Below are 18,181 nucleotides of genomic sequence, written 5' to 3' on the forward strand. Positions count from 1 at the left end.
AATACACTACGGAGCGCACGCATTTGTTGTCCTTGTCTTCAGATAAAGGCAACAGTTACGCTGTCTCCCCCCTCATGCAACTTTCTCTCCTACGCCCACGCTTGCCAATCAGAACGCCAAACCTCACTGTCAAGCAGAAGTAGAAGTACAGTCTATTTCAAAGCGTCTTAAATTGTTACCGCTCTATAAACTGAAGCGCAGTAGGAAAACTTTGCTGTCATATGAGACTGTACTGGTCTCCTCTCGTTACCGCCTCCTTTCACTACAGAACTGCCTCCAACTTCCCCTCTCGGCTCGCAGACTTAACTTGATCGAGCTGTACGTGTTCCCGCCTACTGTTGTACATTCTATTTCTTGTTAAACATTTCCCGTTACTCGTCAAATAGGCCTAACCTCACTACTATGCATTCGTTTGTTCTAGGAAATAATTATTTTATAATTACTGTAATTAAAACTCACTTAACTTATTATATATATATATATATATATATATATATATATATATATATATATATATATATATATATATAAAAGACTATTTGTTTTTCTCCGCTTTTGAGAGGGTTTCCACTCTTATGTTTAATAACCACACACACCGAGGATGCAGAAGCCATACTTCAGTACCACGTGCTTATGTGAACAACTACGAGCTCAAGTGACGCCAGCTTGTTACAAGAACAGACTACCTCGGTATTACTGTTGGTATTCTTCCACGTTCACAGTATATAACAAAATATAAAAGTAGTTTTTCTTTTACATAACGTTATACACATGAGTGAAGTTAAATGTTTCATCGTATTTAACTAGAATTCAATTTTTTATTTTAAAATAATACAAGGTTATGGTTTCCAGATACGAACTATATTTTTCTGCGTCATGTGAGTGTTTCGACTGGGAGCCAATCACGGGTATGACAGCAACGTGGTTATGTTTACATTAGGATTTTTCTTACAGCGAAAACAATATAGTAATGCTCTGATCTTGAGAATCTTTCAGCCTATATTATCTGTATGAAGTACGCAACACAAAACCTTCTCACACTCGATCAAAGGAAATAAACACACACAGTCGCTTTCGATCTAGAATACTAAAAGACCGACGACATATTTAGCCTACTTGAGCGAAACACCCTGTATGAGTATAATACATACATCTGGCGACCTGCGCGTAGCTCGTTCGGCTGAGGAGGTTGCGTTTTATCCGAGGTTTTCCCCAACCGTAGGGCGAATATCAGGCAATTATAGCGAATCCTCGGCCTCAATAGCTCCAAATACCATCTCGCTATCACCAATCTCATCGACGCTAAAAATTAAATTATAATTTATTTAACAGCGCTCGCAACTGCCGAGTTTATATCAGCGTCGCTGATGTGTCGAAATCTTATCCCGCAGGAGTTCTTTTACAAGCCAGTAAATCTACTGACATGAGCCTGTCGCATTTAAGCACACTTAAATGCCATCAACCTGGGCCGGGATCGATTCCGCAACCTCGAGCAAGAAGGCCAGCGCTATACCGACTGCGCTACCCAGGCCGACTCGACGCTAAATAACCGAGTAGTTGATACGGCGTCGTTAAATAACCAACTAAAATATACATCCGAGCCTATCGATTTTAGATTGTGAATATTATGTATATGAAAAATGAAAAGCCTAAAATCCCATAAGGGCATCGGCATCCTACAGGAGCGTAGGGTGAGCTGAAGGTATACTACACTTGGGGATCCAGTCCAAGAGAGCTTACACTATACTTACAAACTAAACACATAAACAAACTACATAAATTAAACACGAAAAACTCTACAATGTTATATTACTAGAAATACTTTACACTATCTACCAAAAAGTAATTGGGTACTGTTTCTTCCCCTTTAGAACCTCGTGGTACCACCTCTTGTTGCTATAGCAGCAGCCACCCTGTCAGGCATGCTCTCCACTAGTTTGTGTAGGATATCCACTGGAATGCGTCGCCATTCCTCTCGCAACATGGCACTCAGTTGGACAATGGAAGGTGGCCGCATCTCCCGAGACCTCAATCGCCGGTCCAATTCGTCCCAAAGGTGCTCAATGTGATTGAGATCAGGACTCCGTGCAGGCCAGTCCAGGCGGTGAACATTATTGCCTGCATACCACTGCATAGTAGCCGCCGAAACGTGGGGCCAACTTCCATTGTCCAACTGAGTGCCATGTTGCAAGAGGAATGGCGACGCATTCCAGTGGATATCCTACACAAACTAGTGGGGACCATGCCTAACAGGGTGGCTGCTGTTATAGCAACAAGAGGTTCTAAAGGGGCAAATACAGTGGCCAATTACTTTTTGGTAGATAGTGTATTATTTTGTGCGAACATTTTAAAATTGCAATCACATTACAGACATATCCCAATTATTACAGTAAATAATGCCACTATTCCGTACCATTCCGTCGTCAGAAATCTCGGCATTTTCTTGGACGAAAATTTAAATTGGGAATGCCAAATAAAGGAAATATCCAAGAGAGTGTGCTATACCATGCATTCTCTTAACCCATTCAGAAACTTCCTCCCGCCAGAATTAAAACAGACTTTAGTGCAAACTCTCGTACTACTACTGTTTGACTATTGCGACGTAATATTTACAGACTTGACAACTGACCTTTCGAACAAGCTGCAGCGTGTGCACTATATGTGTGTCAGATTCATCAGCAATGCTCACAAATTTGACCACATTACATCCTCGTTCAAATCTTTATCCTGGCTGCAACTTAGTAACCGTAGAACACTTCATTCGCTCTCTCTTCTGTTTCGAGCTGTCCACACTTCTACTCCAAATTATCTTCGTTCCCGGTTTAACTACATATCCTCCAGTCACAATCTAAACACCAGGTCACAGGAGAGCCAAATCCTAGCAATTCCTGCCCATAGAACATCCCACTATTCATCCTCTTTTACTGTCTCAGTTCCCCGTGAATGGAATTCTCTACCTCAGAAGATTAGGGGCTGCCAGACAATAACCACTTTCAAGAAAAGGCTAAACGATTTCTTACGGGCGCAGTCAAATTGAAATTATACTTGTGATTGAGCTTAATAATTTAATTTAATTTAGGTATGACTATCATTACTATTATTATTATTATTATTATTATTATTATTACTTAATTATTTTATTGGTGTTGTGAAGACGAAAAGAATTGTCATTGTATTATATTAATTATGTATTATATTGTCTTGTATTTGTAGTATTGTATTGCTTTGAATTGTATTGTATTGTACTCGTATTAATTATGTTATATTCATAGCACTGTAGTAATTTTTTATCATACTGGTTGAGTGGAAGAGAAGGCCGAATGGCCTTAACTCTGCCAGTTAAAATAAACCATTATTATTATTATTATTATTATTATTATTATTATTATTATTATTACAGGAGACATTTATTTACGTTAAAACATTCATTCGTTTGTAATAATATGAGTTGCCATTATTTATTCGATAGCAGTACGGTATGTCTTCTTCTTTTCTTTCCTTCTTTCTTTCTTTCTTTCTTTCTTTCTTTCTTTCTTTCTTTCTTTCTTTCTTCCTTCCTTCTCTCTCTCTTGTTTAACCTCCTTCTTTCGTACCTAATTTCAATATATGGTGTACGGGTAGGTATATCATATAGCTATAAATCAAATATTACTTGAAAGCATGTAGCCTACATAGTGCGGACCTCTCCAGCCGTAGGCGCAAGACTACTGATGAATGAATGAATGAATGAATGAATGAATGAATGAATGAATGAATGAATGAATGTATATTTGTCTTCAAGCAATATACTTTTCGGTGAGACGGTCCTTCATATTATAATATGAATAATAATAATAATTAATATTCATAATTAATATTAATAATTAATTAATCATTAATATTAATAATTATTAGTATACAGTGTCGTCTCACCGTTTTACACGCCTCACGTACAAGTCATTTAGGAGATTACTTATTTTTTATTTATTATTGCAATTCTTCCACTAGTTTTTTCTTGTCTTTCATCAATTCTTCCTCTACTTTACTCCTAACCCATCATTATACCAAAAATACTATAACCCCCTCCTTATGAAACATTTCCCCTCACTCTACATCTCTAATTATATATATGCACTTTTCACTACTCACTTTTCCACATAGCTACTTTTTAGGTCTTAGTTTTCTTTTCTCACGATTTATTTCCCCTCCACACCATTTCCTTAAGTCATACTGTTTTTTCATCTTGTTTTCCCCTCTTCCTTCATCACTGCTCCCTGAACTATCTCCTACTTGCGTTTCTCTACTTCTCGTCAGCTTCGATTTAGATCTTAGTTCCTTCACCCGCTTCGTAGTTGCTCCCATCTGATGTCCACTATTTCCATTCGCTTGCATTGGTGTCTTGTTCTGCTGTGCTTGCTGAAAACCAGTTCGCGTCACTCCTGTTTCTTCTTCACTTGACGTCACTGTCTGCTTTCCAGAACTTTTCGCTGACACGTTTGTGTTTGTTTCGCGTACACTCACCACACTTGAAGACTACTGTTGAGACAACATAATCTCTCTGGGGATAGGCCTACAATGGCCTTGGAGTTCACTTATCAACCTCTAACAGAAATGAGTACCAGGGAGTTTTCCTTGAGGATAAAGGCGGCAAGAGCGTAGTTTGGGAGCCTTACTATTTGACAGATATTCAGTGCTGATTTTATCGTTATGTAGAAGCCTTAATATCCAGTCAAAGGACCTTTTGGGACCAGCGATGGGATAGCTTTGTTTTATAATTTAAGGTACATAAACTGAACACAAAGAGATATATTGCGTTTCGTAACAATTCAGTTCCTTCACCATGTTGCGAGTGATATTATTCCTTACAATTTATTTTCTTGAACTATTAATCATATATCTGCATTGCTCGGGAAGAATGATATAAGTCAGTTTCCAGAAACCTTTTTTGATAATTTATTGACAACTTACACTGGTTTATGTCGATTTGATTTTTTTCTGTATGAATTATTGTAATGAGAGAAATACTTGTGTATTTTTTCCAAGGGAGCAGATGTTCCGTAAGTTGTCAATAAATTATCAAAAAAGGTTTGTGGAAACTGACTGATGTCACTTTTCCCAAGCACTGCATTGTACAGGGACATCATTTTATTTTTACTTGCATTTTTATTGTACCTGCATTTCTGAATGTACTTCACTCTCACCCCTTCACTAATGTCCTTGCTCCCGTCAGACACACAAACTTACGGCCGCTGTTGCATTCGAAGTCTTCAAGCAGTGAAGTAAACACTGCAGTGTATAGTGTGTTTCAGAAATATGGTTGCGTTTTCTATAGAAGAAAGAACCTATATTAATAATATCGTACTAAAAAATTATATTGAAGAAACGATAAATTAAATTTCAGAGAATATGCTTCAAAATGTTTTTAATAATATGCGTAAAGAATTGAAGCCTGCATTGTAATGAACGGCAACCATTTTCAGCAACTTGTTTAAAAATTCAGATTAGCTTATTTTGAATTGAGGTGGCTAGAAGCAAAGGAATGCTAGTGACATTTGTAATAACATGAGTTAAGTGCATCCAGTGTAAGCTAAAGTATCTAAAATTTTAGTGGCAAAGGGATATTTTAATCGCATCACACATTAAAATTTAAATAAAAATTTCACCGGTTTTACGAAAGCTTAAATATGTAAACCCCATTTTCTCAAAAGTAACTTAAGTGCAGTTACACCCCTTTACTTATGACCCCCTCAATTTAAATGCACTCTCTATATTGTATGTTAACATCAATAATTAATATGCTAAATAAAGTAGACATTACATAACGAACATAGCCGCCTAAAAAGTTGAGTTTTTGAAAAAAAAATGTTACTACTCTACTGTATTTTGATAAATTCCGTAAAAGTGATGATCAAACTGAAAATCGTAATATCGTATTTCCCTACAACATAAATGGATACACTACTTTTCTCTCCTCCTATACCTAGTAAAATGATTTGTTTACATATTGCACTAGTAACATCAAACTCCTGTAATGGAAGGGGGCAACAGTGTTTTCGAGTATAGCCAGGTTAATGTTAAAAATGTTGGTAAAAATAAAGTGATGTCCCTGTATATATATATATATATATATATATATATATATATATATATATATATATATATATATATAGACACACATGAGTGAAATCATTTACTGTGCACCGAAATAAGGAAATTGACTTCCCTTCTTTCAGTTGTACAAAAAAATATATTTTGTATATAATCCCAAGAATACGATAACTGACTGCAGTTTTATAGTTATTATCTTGTAACTGACTTCAATTATCCATTATTTGTAAGTTGTTTATGACACGAACACATAATGTACTTTTATGCTCGACCATGCCGAAATGTAGTAATTATACACCTGGTAGCAGCCCTTTAATGGATCTCATTAAAGTACACCTATTCATTAAAGTTCAGGTGTTCCACCAATCAGAAGATACCATTGTAGCAACATGAAAGCGCAAGTATCGATTATTCTCGGATATGCAATCGAAAGACAACTGTTTTCGCAGGAGTTCTGCGACAATTTTAGTAGACGCTGGCGGCGACATCACAACATTGAAACGTCACGGAGGCTGGAAATCCAATACTGTCGCAGAAGGTTATGTTGAAGAATCGATCCAAAATAAAATTGAAATCTCAAATACAATATTAAACTCAGTAAAAAAAAAAAAACAATATAGAAATTAACATCAATTCACCGTCATCTTCCAGCCTTTCACAAAGCACATTCCCGCAAATTCATTTCACCAATTGCACAATAAATCACATATATTTGAAATAAAGTCACTTCTGTACCTATAATAATTAGCGTTGATTGTAAATAATATTCAAATAAATTCAATTTGTCATCTCGTTTTTCAATGTCTAATTCAATTTCAAGGTTATATCAAGATTAATGTTTATTTTACACTCTAGATTATATCAAGGTCAATGTCGACATTTGTTTCTCAGAAAAAATAAATACTTTCGCGTTTGCGCACATCTCACAATTTACGAGGTATTGCACAATGTCAGTTCCGCTCCTCAGTCAGATAAGAATAACATTAATACTTATGAATAATTTCAAGTTAGAAATATGGTCGAGCATAAAAAGTCGTATGAAACTTGACTATAATGGTAATTAAGACGCTCATATGAAATTTATGAAACGAGCGCAAGCGAGTTTCGTAAACATACTCGCGTCTTAATTACTACCATTATAGGGTCGTTGCATAATGTACTATTAGCCACGTGTAATACAGAAAATAATATATACTAACAAAATTTCGTACAACAATCTACTTGCTGAATTTAATTTAATGTCTCTTGCCAGTCGTAGATTACCTGCTGAGCAACTTTTATTGTATAAAATATTCAACGGTCTACTGGATAACAGCGAAATATATCACAAATCCAGATTAACGCTAGAGCATCACATTTAAGAAATGGTCAATTGTTATATTATAAAAAACCAAACACTTCTCCAGATAAAAATTCACCAGTGTTAAAAATGTGTTCCAATTTCAATGAAATATGTAAAACATGGGATGTAGATTTCTGTACTTCTTACATGGAATATAAACATTTCCTTATTAATATACTGAAGGTAGTTGATTTTAATAATATTGCTATTTGTTATTCTGTTATTTGCCAACTATAGCTACATTTTACATTTTTGGCTATGATATCTATAATTAACTATTTTTCATTTATTTTATTTTGTATTTTTCATTTATATCTATATCTGTGTCTTTTATTTAGGCAGTATCTATTTGTCTGTTTTTTTTCTCATTTTCCATTTTAATTTGTATTTACACTTGTATCTTGCATTTGTATCCGTTTAATCTCTTTTTTCATGTTATATGCAATTCTATGTTATTTAAACGAATATCTGTACTGTCTATTGTAATTGGGGCTTTGCCCTGCTATAGACACAAATAAATAAATAAATAAATAAATAAATAAATAAATAAATAAATAAATAAATAAATAAATAAATAAATAAATAAATAAATAAATAAATAAATAAATAAATAAATAAATAAGTAGATGGATGGATGGATGGATGGATGGATAGATGGATAGATAGATAGATAGATAGATAGATAGATAGATAGATAGATAGATAGATAGATAGATAGATAGATAGATAGATAGATAGACAGACAGACAGACAGACAGACAGACAGACAGACAGACAGACAGACAGACAGACAGACAGATAGACAGATAGATAGATAGATAGATAGATAGATAGATAGATAGATAGATAGATAGATAGATAGATAGATAGATAGATAGATAGATAGATAGATAAATTTTCAGTCCAATAACTTATAACATTGATCACTTCAACAAGGTATTACACTATTACATGTATAACATGTGTTGTATATCAATGTAATTGGCATGAACGTTTTCGCCTAATATGGTATCTTCAGATAAACAATTAGAAATATCTATCCAATATTACAATTAATTACAGACTGTAATGTCCAATAGTGGAATTACTATGTGAAAGTATTTATAATGTATCATCTTAGTTGAAAACAGTTTAGGCCTATGTATATTATAAAAAATCATTGAAATATATAATAATGGGTTAAAACCATGAAGCAATGTTGGTCATTATTATTAAATCCCCTTCGTTGAAGAAATGTCGGTCATTACCTGTAAATTCCTTTTGTTTCTCAAATTGTTTCGATCCCTTCACAGTTACAAGACGTCATGTCCCTTGGCGTACGGAGGGAGCGTAACGTGAGTTAATGACCTCCATGCAACTGACATACACCTAACGTTCAGTATCGGGATCGAAAATACGCTATCTGGTTATCAGTTATTAGTTACGAAACTTCACTGATATGCTGAAGTGAATTTCCAGAGAAGAATGTTTCGAAGGAAAACAAAGGAATGTACCATTAAGTACGAGAAAAATCCGTACCGGCACCGGGAATCGAACCCAGGACCTCTCAGCTATGCGCGCTGAGTGCTCTCTAACCAACTGAGCTATGCCGGGACCCTATTCACGACGCCGGCCTAACTCCTCTCGTAGTATCGTGTTACGGCCTTACTGCCTGCACTTGAGACACATAGCTCAGTTGGTTAGAGAGCACTCAGCGCGCATAGCTGAGAGGTCCTGGGTTTGATTCCCGGTGCCGGTACGGATTTTTCTCGTACTTAATGGTATAAAAACAAATTGACTAGTCATACTAGTCGAGCAAAATATAATGAGGTGGGCGAGACCTCATTCATATTTGATACAAAGGAATGTAGTTAGAATCCCGTTAATCACTAAAATATTCTAACTTTTATAAAACTTTCAGCTGCAGATGTCTGCCAATACAAAAATAATAATAGGTATGGTTTAGAATACACGAATATCTATTTTAAGTAACATTGTGTAAAATTAATTATACACAGTTAGTGGCAAAAAAAAAAAAAAAAACGGGACTGATCCTTGTAGCTGATTTCAGAGCCTTGTTCACTCCAGAGCACGATAGACTGGTAACTAAGACTTTTATGTTTCGAATCCTGCCTGGGAAGGAAACTTTTCTTTGTTCCTTATTCAAATTTATTCCGAATATTTTTCGATTGCAGCGATATTTTACTACTTAATTAACTTAGTTATTCCCAGAACATGAATTTTACCAGATTATTTTCTAATGGCTTTCGAAATGGGCTACGTCAGCAGTCGAAACTACAACAATTTCAATAGATTACTCGCTATCTTGTGAATGTGGGCTTGGCATGCGCAGTGGCTCTGAAATCAGCCACAAGGGTCGGTCCGATTCATTTTGCCACTACTGTACATCTAGTGAAGAATTAAAATTATTATTGTTGTGTGCAAAGCAGAAATGGAAGTTTATCATCTTGCTTAGATAGGTTACATTTGCAAATAATTTCAGTTACGCGTAACATTCGTCTAGAAAATAAAATGGGAAGAGGAACCAAATATCGTCAGGTAAAAAAAAAAAGGCTAACTTCGCGAAACGGCAAATATACAGTGACAAGGTTGGCAGCCCATTCGTGACACCGATTTTTAATATAATTGCATAACCCTTGATACCTAGCCCCGAAGCGGTAAATGTATTAGGGTAGAGTTGGGTAGTATCGGACATCGGGTAATATCGGACATTGAGTTTCTTTCATCTACCACCAGATGATAGTACCTGAATAACATGGTTACGTTTCTGTATGCGACATCACAGAAACGTAACCATGTCATTCAGGTACTATCATCTGGTGGTAGATGAAAGAAACTCACTGTCCGATATTACCCGATGTCCGATACTACCTAACTCTCCCCTATACTTACGAAATGATTGAATGATCCAAGAAAAAACTTCATACCACATTCAAATCATTATCATTAATTTTCACTGCATAGATATAATATGTATAACTTTTAAATAGTTTATTTTGTGCAATAATAAAGCGGTTTTCGTTCTTTTTTTGTTTTGTTTTGCAGGTACAAATACATTCAGAACCATTATGGGGAGCACAAATGTTGACGAAAGTGTAACAATTCCTTCATGGATGAATAATGAATTTCTATCAGAAATATTATCCAAAGAGAAGAAAAGGGAGATCTCTGTGCGGCATTTCCATGCAAAGTTGGCTGTTCCAAAGGGTGACAACTATCTTAGCACGCTGTACAGAGTCACCGTGGAGTACAGCGATAGTGAAGCTGATAGCTGCATCAAGAATTATAACATTATTATAAAAGGTCTCCCCGTAGGAGAGCTTTTACAACAATTTCTAGCCGATATGAAGGGATTCGAAAAGGAACAACAAATATATGGCGTCACGTTTCCAGCAATGTATCGTATTATGGAGGAGAAATTCCCCAAAGACAAGTTTCGTCCTCTTTCTGCAAAATGTCTTCCATGTAATTTGCCGAACACGTTAGTGTTGGAAGACTTGCAAAGACTTGGGTACAAAATGGCGAACAGACAAAAGGGCCTTGACGTAGAGCACTGCAGAATGGCCGTGAGGGCTCTTGCTAGACTGCACGCCGCTTCCGTGGCTCTTTACAAGAATGATCCAAACAGTATGGACATGTTTGGGGAGGAATTCTTCGTTGACAACGAACGTAAAAGACAACAGATGAGTACCCATTTTAAGATGAATATGGAAAACTTAGCTTCCAAAGTAGAAACGTGGACTGGATACGAACATTACGCTGACAGAATTCGAGCACTTATTCCGAACGCAATTGATCAAATGATTGAAATTACGAAGCCGAAGAAGAATTCCTTCAATGCCTTGAACCACGGGGATTGCTGGGTGAATAACATGATGTTCAAATATTGCCCAGATACGGGAAAATTACAGGATATCAGATTTGTGGATTTCCAGCTAGCGAGGTTCTCTTCTCCAGTTTTGGATCTGCAGTATTTTCTTTGCATGAGCAGCAATGACAGCGTTCGTTTCCAGCAAAGAGATCATTTGTTAGAAGAGTATCATGCAGAGCTTTCCGATTCCCTGAGTTGTTTGGACCTGGACCCGGAGATGTTCACATTGCAGCAGCTTAAGGACGAGTTTGAAGCCTCGGAGTGCTTCGGACTGTTGACCACCTGCAACGTTCTGTGTGCTATGTTGGCACAGAAGGACGAAGTACCTGACTTCAGTGAATTAAAGGAAGAATCTCTCGAGAGCGGAGAGCAACAACATCCAATGGAATCGGCATTATCAGGAAAACGATTCAGAGAAGTTTTCCAGACATTTTTAGTTCACTACGACAACAAAGGACTTCTGTGACTGTGATGTATGCTACAGCAGTGATAGAAATAATATATTACAGACATTTTATTGAGGCATGAGTTAACAGTTAATATGATCAACTCAATTTAATATAAATTTACAGCTCAGTGTTGTGTGTCTGTATCAAATGCTGTTGAAACTTTCTTAATTTTATGAAAGTAGATTCAATTGTAATTTACATGAGAAATATTCACCATCTTAATCAAATTCAGATTTTGAGCTCATAAACTCTTTACATTCTTATATTTTGTACATATTGTCTTCCAGGATCTCATATTCCATTAGGTTGATACAGTGAAACTTCCCTTAATGGACACTTCCCAATAGCGGACTCCTCTCAATAGCGGACATTTTAAAATTCTCCTGCAAAATAACATTGGCACTTATGATAAAATTCTTCCAAATAGCGGAGATTCTCAAAAACGGACGCGGACATTGAAATGTATCCCCCAACAACAATTATTAAAACTTCCAAATAACAAACAGCGTGAAAGAAAAAAAAAGACGGTTGTAAATTAAACTGAATTCGGAATTCTAACGGAATTCTTTGCAACAATCATTATCGTGCATTTGAACGTTCTTGTACTTTATTGAAGGTAAGCAGCACAGTTGTTAGTTGTGATACTGTACTTGAGCAGTCCGTACTTTCTCAGTTTGCCAAGTTGAGTCTTCGGAATTACAGTCACATTAAAAATGTCACAAAAACGTAAACGTTTGTCACTAAAAGAGAAAGTGGATATTGTAAATCATAGTGAGAAGGAGAAATTAAGTGTTCGTGAGCTGGCCACAAAGATTAATGTGGGTAAAACTCAGGTTAGTGAAATTTTGAAAAACAAGGATGTTATTTTAAAAACATACACTGAGGCATCAAATGAGAACACAAAAAGAACTTTCCCTAAAACTGAAGGGCTTGAAAATTTAACATGTGAATGGTTCTGTCGTGCTACAGGAAATAAGATGCCTTTATCTGGGACCTTGATTAGAAATAAAGCCTTAGAAATTGCAAAAGAGTTGGGTTATTCTAATTTTAAAGCTCCGGGTGGTTGGCTAGACAAGTTTCGGTCACGACACAATACAGTACATACTAACGATTTTCTAAATAGCGGACACTTCTAAATAACGGATATTTAATTTTTCCCCGGCGGTGTCCGCTATTGGAAAGTTTCACTGTATTTCATTTCATTATTAGTTTCGGGATTAGTATGAGAAATATTTATAAATAATTATTGCTTCCAAGTATGAAATAACCAGAAATATAGAAGACGGACAAGAAGCATTGGAAGGACTGTAATTTTTTTCACAACCACTTTATAAGTGGTGCAGAATTTTGTCCACATGGATATGTTTATATTGGTACAATATATTCTTTGTCTTTATGCATGGTATATTTTAATGTCTCTCGAAATTTAAAAGTTATTAGAAGTCATACAGATGTTTATGTGCAATTTTTGAGGAAGTACAAATGTTTCACACAATATGTGAGATATTATCTGTCCATGTTCATTCTTTTATTATGTCTCAATAGTGAATTTATGAAGACATCTAGCATATATAGATATTTTCTAGAGTTTTCTTTTTAAAATATTTGTCGCAACTAAATTATGATTCTCTGTATAGGCATACTTGTAAATTGCGAACGTATATACTATATTTCAAGTAAGTGTGTGAAGTTATTTAATTACGAAATTTGCATAGAATGGAATTTTATCAATATTTCTGTCCAATCCACTTGGGTTATGTGATAATGTTTGATAAATGAAAACATAAAATGGTGTATGAATATATAAAATTGTAGCGTTAAAAATAGCAATTAAAATTTTAATTTAAATTACGAAGAAACATAATATTACACATTCACTGTGATACACTAACAAATTTGGAGCAAAGTACAGATTAACAGGCAGTCACGAAAGACGAAATGAAATTTATTTCGTCAATTCACCATTTTAAACATCTGAGAAATTAAACATTTGAAGACGGTGCAGAGAACTTAAAAGGCTGCACGTTATCAACACAAATAATATTAATACTGAACACGACGTTATATCACTATAACATCTGCATATATTGCTGTAGTTTTTTTCCCCAGAGAGATTGAGAGATATTAAAAAATTATTATTTTCTGAAAACAGAAAATGTGTATTTAGGCCTTGACATTATAGTACGGAAAATGTTAAGAAAACCATTCTAAAATAATTCATAACCATTCAAATAAATATATAATATTAAAAATAAAACTAAAACAATAAATTCTAGACTTAATAACGTAATAAGTATATGTTTACGATTAGAAGAAAAAACTCAAATACCACAAAAACATATAATAGGAAAAAATGTTTCATTAGTTTTAATAATTTAACAAAAATATTGGTTTTGTAAATAAAAAATAACCTTATTAAGTGTTCCACATATTATAATAACCGTTATTATTAATGCTAGTAAATGAAAGAAATCGCACTCAAAAGTATTGTATTATAAACTTAACTTAGTTGATACAACAATCATTGTCGTTATTGCCATAATGATAAATGAGGGGTTTGGGAGTAAAACATGGTAAGTGACGTTTTAGTGTTTTGAAGTTATTAGGTAGGTAAACATTTATACATGCAATAGTTTGTATAGTTACCAGGAAAGTAAAATCTGTATACTTCTATCATCTGTTGAGGTATTGGAAAACCAACTACTACTGCATTATACGCAGAATGTAAGATACTATATATTACGCTACATATCTCATTTTTGACGAAAATTTCAGTTACCATGTTTTACGCCCGAGCCTCTCATAATATCAGTTTTACGATTTATGTCTCCTCACATACGTTGTACATCCAGAGAACTGATTTATTCATTTTAATTTATAAGTGATTGTGGTACGGGGTAGAGCAGAAAATAGAATACAACTTCACACGAGAAATGTAACCCCAAAACAGAGGTACGTTTGATGTGCTATGAGCAGTACGGTAGAGAATAAACTTAGAGAGATAATGAAGGTCAAAAGCTTTAGATGATGTAGAGAGTGAATTTGTAGGGATACCGTACTACATGGATGTTCGTTGGTTGTCTTTCCACAACGTATTAAAGAGGTTTTTATTTACTTTTGGAAGAAATAATACTGTTCTTGAAAATGAAAGGTGAGGATGTATTTCTTTTCAAGGATCTGTCATGGATACAAGGTCTGACCTCCCTAGCACTTAAATGATCTGAACTTTAAACCACAAGGGAGAGACGAACTGATAATTCACTTCTGCTACACACTGGCTGGTTTTTTAAACAATTTGATCTTGTGGCAACATCATATAAAAGAAGGTAATCTGGGCTTACTTTCCTACATGTGAACGGATCAAAATTCAAAATAAAAATTATAGTTTTTCAAAACACTGCGAGAGAATACAAAATATCAAGGAAGAATATTAGCGGCATTTAAAAGTTCTCAATGCTCACGTCCTTTTTCTTATGTCAACAGTGCTCCTATTTTCTTACAAATGGAACTAATTGATCTGCAAAAATGATTCAATTTTAAAAGAAAAACACCAAGAAGTTGGACTCACAAAATTCCTGAGTTACTTTGAGAGCACATACTCATGCGAACAGCTGTTTTCACGTATGAAAACCAATAGGCCTACAATAACTCACAGTTCAAGCCAAACAGCTACCAATCTTTCTTCCATAATGAAGGTCGTGTCACCGGAATCTCTTACTCCACAATTTGTTAATCTGGTTGCACACAAGCAGTGCCAAGTGTCTAGCAAAATGTCATAAATTATTTTCAGTTGGTCGATTGTGTTTCTGGTGAAATACTGTATTTTATCATTCTTCCGGTATGTTATGATCTTCTGTAAATTGAAATATATAATCCAGATTAAACTTGCTTTTCATTGCTTTGTGCCTTGGTGAAATACTGTGCTTTGTAATTTTTGTTAATTTGTTCTTTTGTAAATTGAAATATATACAGAGTGGAAGTGAAATAATCCTGCTGATTGAAAGGGACGATAGGGTACACTTAAATGAATAGAAAACCTATATTACGTTTTGTGATTAAATGCACGGTTAATTAGAAGATTAATTTGGGAGTTTCAGCAGTCTGGCAACATCGCCACTAATACACCCCTCTTCCTTATTTCCGCAATACAGATGTTATAGATCAACGAACTAAGGTCTATCTCCTTAAGTCAGGCGTGTCAAAGTGAGCCATAGATAGCATTTACCATAGCCGTGGTTCGTCTTTTCTACAGTGGCCAGATGATTGACAGCTCAGCTGAGAGTTAAACTGCTCGAAGTTAAGTTCTTATTCTCTTGTTATAGTAAACATACTAAAAGCATAGATTGTATTTTTTGTTTTGTTTTACTATCGATTGAATTTACTTTTTCTTACGGTGTATCGTTACTGTAATGTTATAATAAAGTTTTCTAGTGGAATCAAAATGTACAACCTTGATAATATGTGAATACCGAAAGATTTTTTAAAATACAAAACTTTTGAACGAAGTAGACATTTTCTTGTGCAATATTTGAAGTGTGAGATAATTCAATTTCAGTAATTTCAAAAATCGAATGTTTCTAAACCTGTTTTTTATACTTCAGAATATTAAAAATAGTAATAGTTTATAATATATTATACATTAAGTGAGGGTGAAAATAATGTACGCCTATTATGTAATTAATTAAATATTTTTCAACAAGCATGTTTAATATTATAGTTTCAGAGTAAAGCATTTGTATGAATCTATTTTAATACGAACATATTGTACACAGAATTCTGGATTTTATGTATAGTATCATACATTTTAATATCTACATTCTTTAACATGAATCCTGGTAGCAGAAGTGATTCCAGAACAATGAAAAACTAACACAATCATCCTCTTGCACAAGAATGAAACGAGGGATGACATAAATAACTATGGACCCATAAGCCTAATGTATATCTTTAGCTAAAACTACTTCAGCTGATCACAGCTGGAGACGACACATGGGACATAGTAAATGAATCCGGATTTAGAACATTCATCATCTTGCGGCGAATGCTTGAACTACTAGTAAAGGCCTTAGGTTCATGAAACTTGCACAGGTTATTCGCGATGGCACAAGGAACACGGTGAATAAAGAAAAACGTACAATACACAAAAATGGTACTTAGAACCTTTGCCATTTCCACTCTTCAATTTGTTCGGTATCAAAGTACATTTTTATACAGTACAAGGTGTAAAACATTTTGGCATGAATCTCAGATCTCTAGGAAGAAACAGCATAGAGAACCTTGTAATGAAAAATTAACAAATGAACTTTAACCTTGGGTTTTAATCCAAAATTGTACATTAAATATATTAGTGGGGAACCCAAAATTAACATAATATGTTAATGAAATCGCTACAATATTAAGAAATACTTATGCATCATGTTTAATAAAGTTATGTAAATAATTGAATTGATGTATTATTAAATGACAATAAAACAGTTTGTTTAATAATTTTGTATTCTAATGTTTAGTTAGTACAGACCCAGAAACAAAATTTGAGCCACCTAATTTTACTAAGTTCCAGTTACAACGGATTGCGCATGTGCAGTAAACAAGAGCGTCTAAATGTAGGCCTATGCTACTTATGGAGAGTCTTGCGAAGCTTTTTGTCTACATAGAAGAGGAAATATGGTCACATGAAAGGTTAATGTCCTTGACATTCGAGAAATGTGGTCACATGAAAGGTTTATGTCCTTAACATTCGAGAAATATGGTCATATGAAAGGTTTATGTCCTTGACATTCGAGAAATATGGTCACATTAAAGGTTAATGTCATAGACATTCGAGAAATATGGTCACATGAAAGGTTTATGTCCTTGAAATTCGATAAATATGGACACATGAAAGGCTTATGTCCTTGACATTCGAGAAATATGGTCACATGAAAGGTTTATGTCCCTGACATTCGAGAAATATGGTCACATTAAAGGTTTATGTCCTTGACATTCGAGAAATATGGTCACATGAAAGGTTTATGTCCTTCACATTCGAGAAACATGGTCACATGAAAGGTTTATGTCCTTGAAATTCGAAAAATATGGACACATGAAAGGTTTATGTCACTGACACTAGAGAAATATGGACACATGAAAGGTTTATGTCCTTGAAATTCGAGAAATATGGACACATGAAAGGTTTATGTCCTTGACACTCGAGAAATATAGTCACATGAAAGGTTTATGTCATTGACATTCGAGAAATATGAACATACGAAAGGTTAATGTCCTTGACATTCGAAAAATATGGACACATGAAAGGTTTATGTCCTTGAAATTTGAGAAATATGGACACATGAAAGGTTTATGTCCTTGACACTCGAGAAATATGGTCACATGAAAGGTTTATGTCCTTGACATTCGAGAAATATGGTCACATGAAAGGTTTATGTCACTGAC

General features: G+C 34.7%; 3 protein-coding genes across 8 annotated transcripts in view; 2 read left to right on the plus strand and 1 right to left on the minus strand.

The window, feature by feature from the left end:
* The window catches only part of LOC138695871 (uncharacterized), a 20,058-nt gene extending 2,822 nt beyond the window's left edge, over positions 1 to 17,236 (plus strand). The window contains exon 2 of the mRNA XM_069820193.1: positions 10,475 to 17,236. Within this exon, the coding sequence (XP_069676294.1) occupies positions 10,498 to 11,766 (1,269 nt within the window). The 5' untranslated portion in view covers positions 10,475 to 10,497 and the 3' untranslated portion in view covers positions 11,767 to 17,236. The remainder of the gene's footprint in view (positions 1 to 10,474) is intronic.
* The window catches only part of LOC138695868 (metabotropic glutamate receptor 1-like), a 1,249,477-nt gene that overhangs the window by 72,086 nt on the left and 1,159,210 nt on the right, over positions 1 to 18,181 (minus strand). The window lies entirely within an intron of this gene.
* Positions 1 to 18,181, plus strand: part of LOC138695870 (uncharacterized) — a 97,202-nt gene that overhangs the window by 61,466 nt on the left and 17,555 nt on the right. The window lies entirely within an intron of this gene.

This window comes from Periplaneta americana, chromosome 3 (genome assembly GCF_040183065.1).
Source record: "Periplaneta americana isolate PAMFEO1 chromosome 3, P.americana_PAMFEO1_priV1, whole genome shotgun sequence".
NCBI lineage: Eukaryota > Metazoa > Arthropoda > Insecta > Blattodea > Blattidae > Periplaneta > Periplaneta americana.